The sequence below is a fragment of the Neomonachus schauinslandi genome, chromosome 15 (genome assembly GCF_002201575.2).
Source record: "Neomonachus schauinslandi chromosome 15, ASM220157v2, whole genome shotgun sequence".
Classification (NCBI taxonomy): Eukaryota; Metazoa; Chordata; class Mammalia; order Carnivora; family Phocidae; genus Neomonachus; species Neomonachus schauinslandi.
In genome coordinates this window covers 337,139-338,437 of record NC_058417.1, presented here as the reverse complement: position 1 = coordinate 338,437, position 1,299 = coordinate 337,139, and the positions used below count along the sequence as shown (strand labels likewise).

At 69.6% G+C, this 1,299-nt stretch overlaps 1 protein-coding gene across 2 annotated transcripts in view; it reads left to right on the top strand.

The window, feature by feature from the left end:
- Positions 1–831: 831 nt before the first annotated feature.
- The window catches only part of UBE2G1 (ubiquitin conjugating enzyme E2 G1), a 108,080-nt gene continuing 107,612 nt past the window's right edge, over positions 832–1,299 (top strand). Inside the window, exons 1-2 of one of the 2 annotated variants that reach the window (XM_021694875.2) lie at positions 832–1,055; positions 1,154–1,223. In XM_021694875.2, the coding sequence (XP_021550550.1) occupies positions 1,178–1,223 (46 nt within the window). In that variant the 5' untranslated portion in view covers positions 832–1,055; positions 1,154–1,177. Of the gene's footprint in view, positions 1,224–1,299 lie in introns of both variants that reach the window. The other variant, XM_021694873.1, reaches the window with a different exon arrangement.

Below are 1,299 nucleotides of genomic sequence, written 5' to 3'. Positions count from 1 at the left end.
CCTTTTCCTTAGAGAAACTGAGTCCACTTTAGGCCTCACCCAACCCGGTTTGTTCCCCTGGAGGTGCTGGAGTCAGGCTTCCTGTTCACGGTTCTAGGGGAGGGGGCGGCCAGTCTTCTCTGTAGTTCTTACGATCCGGACGGAGCGGACTACCCGGAACCCGGAGACTAAGCCTTTGGAGGGGAGGAAGCGAGCGGAACGTTCCCGCGTCTTCCCACGGCCCAGCTGCAAAAATCAGCGCAGGTTTAACAGGTATTTGTGGAAGGCACAGGTGGATCCGAGCGCCCCGCGCCCCGCGCCTCTGCCCCGCAGGCGCCTTTCTGGACCGTGTTTTGAGTTTGCTCATGTCAACTGCCCTTACTCATAGATCATTATCTGTGTTCGGTCGGTTCCTACTAGGAGAGGAGCAACATTCGTCGACTTCAGGAATCTTTTCTGCATTCTTTCTGTAAAGTGGATTAGCAGCATACATTAAGTCTGTCTGGGGGCTTACTTAAGATGGGGCCCACCAGTAACTAAGTTCGGCTCTAACAGCGACTGATTCGCAGCCGCCAACAACCAGGCAGCCACTCGGCTCCTGCGCTCCAGACCACCTGCTTCAAGCCCGAGGGCGAAGTCCCGACGCTCCCCGACCTCTTCGTCATGGCGTCCGCGGGGCGTCGGCCAGCGGCGGCCCCGCCCCGGCGTCTGTCCCGCGAGACCTTCCCAAGATGGCGGCGGCCCGGGGGGGAGCTGCGCGCAGGGGGCGGGGCTCCGCCGCTGGGGGCGGGCCGGGCGGCCGGGGGGTCGGGCTTGCGGGCGGGCCGAGCCGAGGTGGGCAGCCCCAGCGCGCCTGCGCGGAGCGGCCCTGCGTGCAGTGAGGCAGTGGCGGGGGGAAGGCACCGGCGGGGCCGACGGGCGGCTTGAAGGAGGGAAGCGGGCTAGCGGAGTCCCAGTGCGCGCCGCGGCCGCCCGGGCGCCCTCCCCTTCCGGGCGTGAGGCGCCGTGTGGAGCCGAGCCGAGCGGACCCGCGCCGGCAGCGAGGCGCTGCTCCCGCCGCCCCAGCCCGGCCTCCCCCGGCTCCGGCGCTCCCGTCGCGGGGGCCCGCGTTCCTCGGCACACCCGGCTCCAGGCGCCCCCGGAGCCTGCGCTCGGCCCTCCGAAAGCCCCGGCGCCGGCCCGGGCCCTCGGCGGGAGGATGACGGAGCTGCAGTCGGCGCTGCTACTGCGAAGACAGCTGGCAGGTGAGCGCGGGCCGGCGGCGGGGCGCCGGCCGGGCCGGGCCGCGGGCAGCCGCGGCCGCCAAGTCCTCCCTCCTGC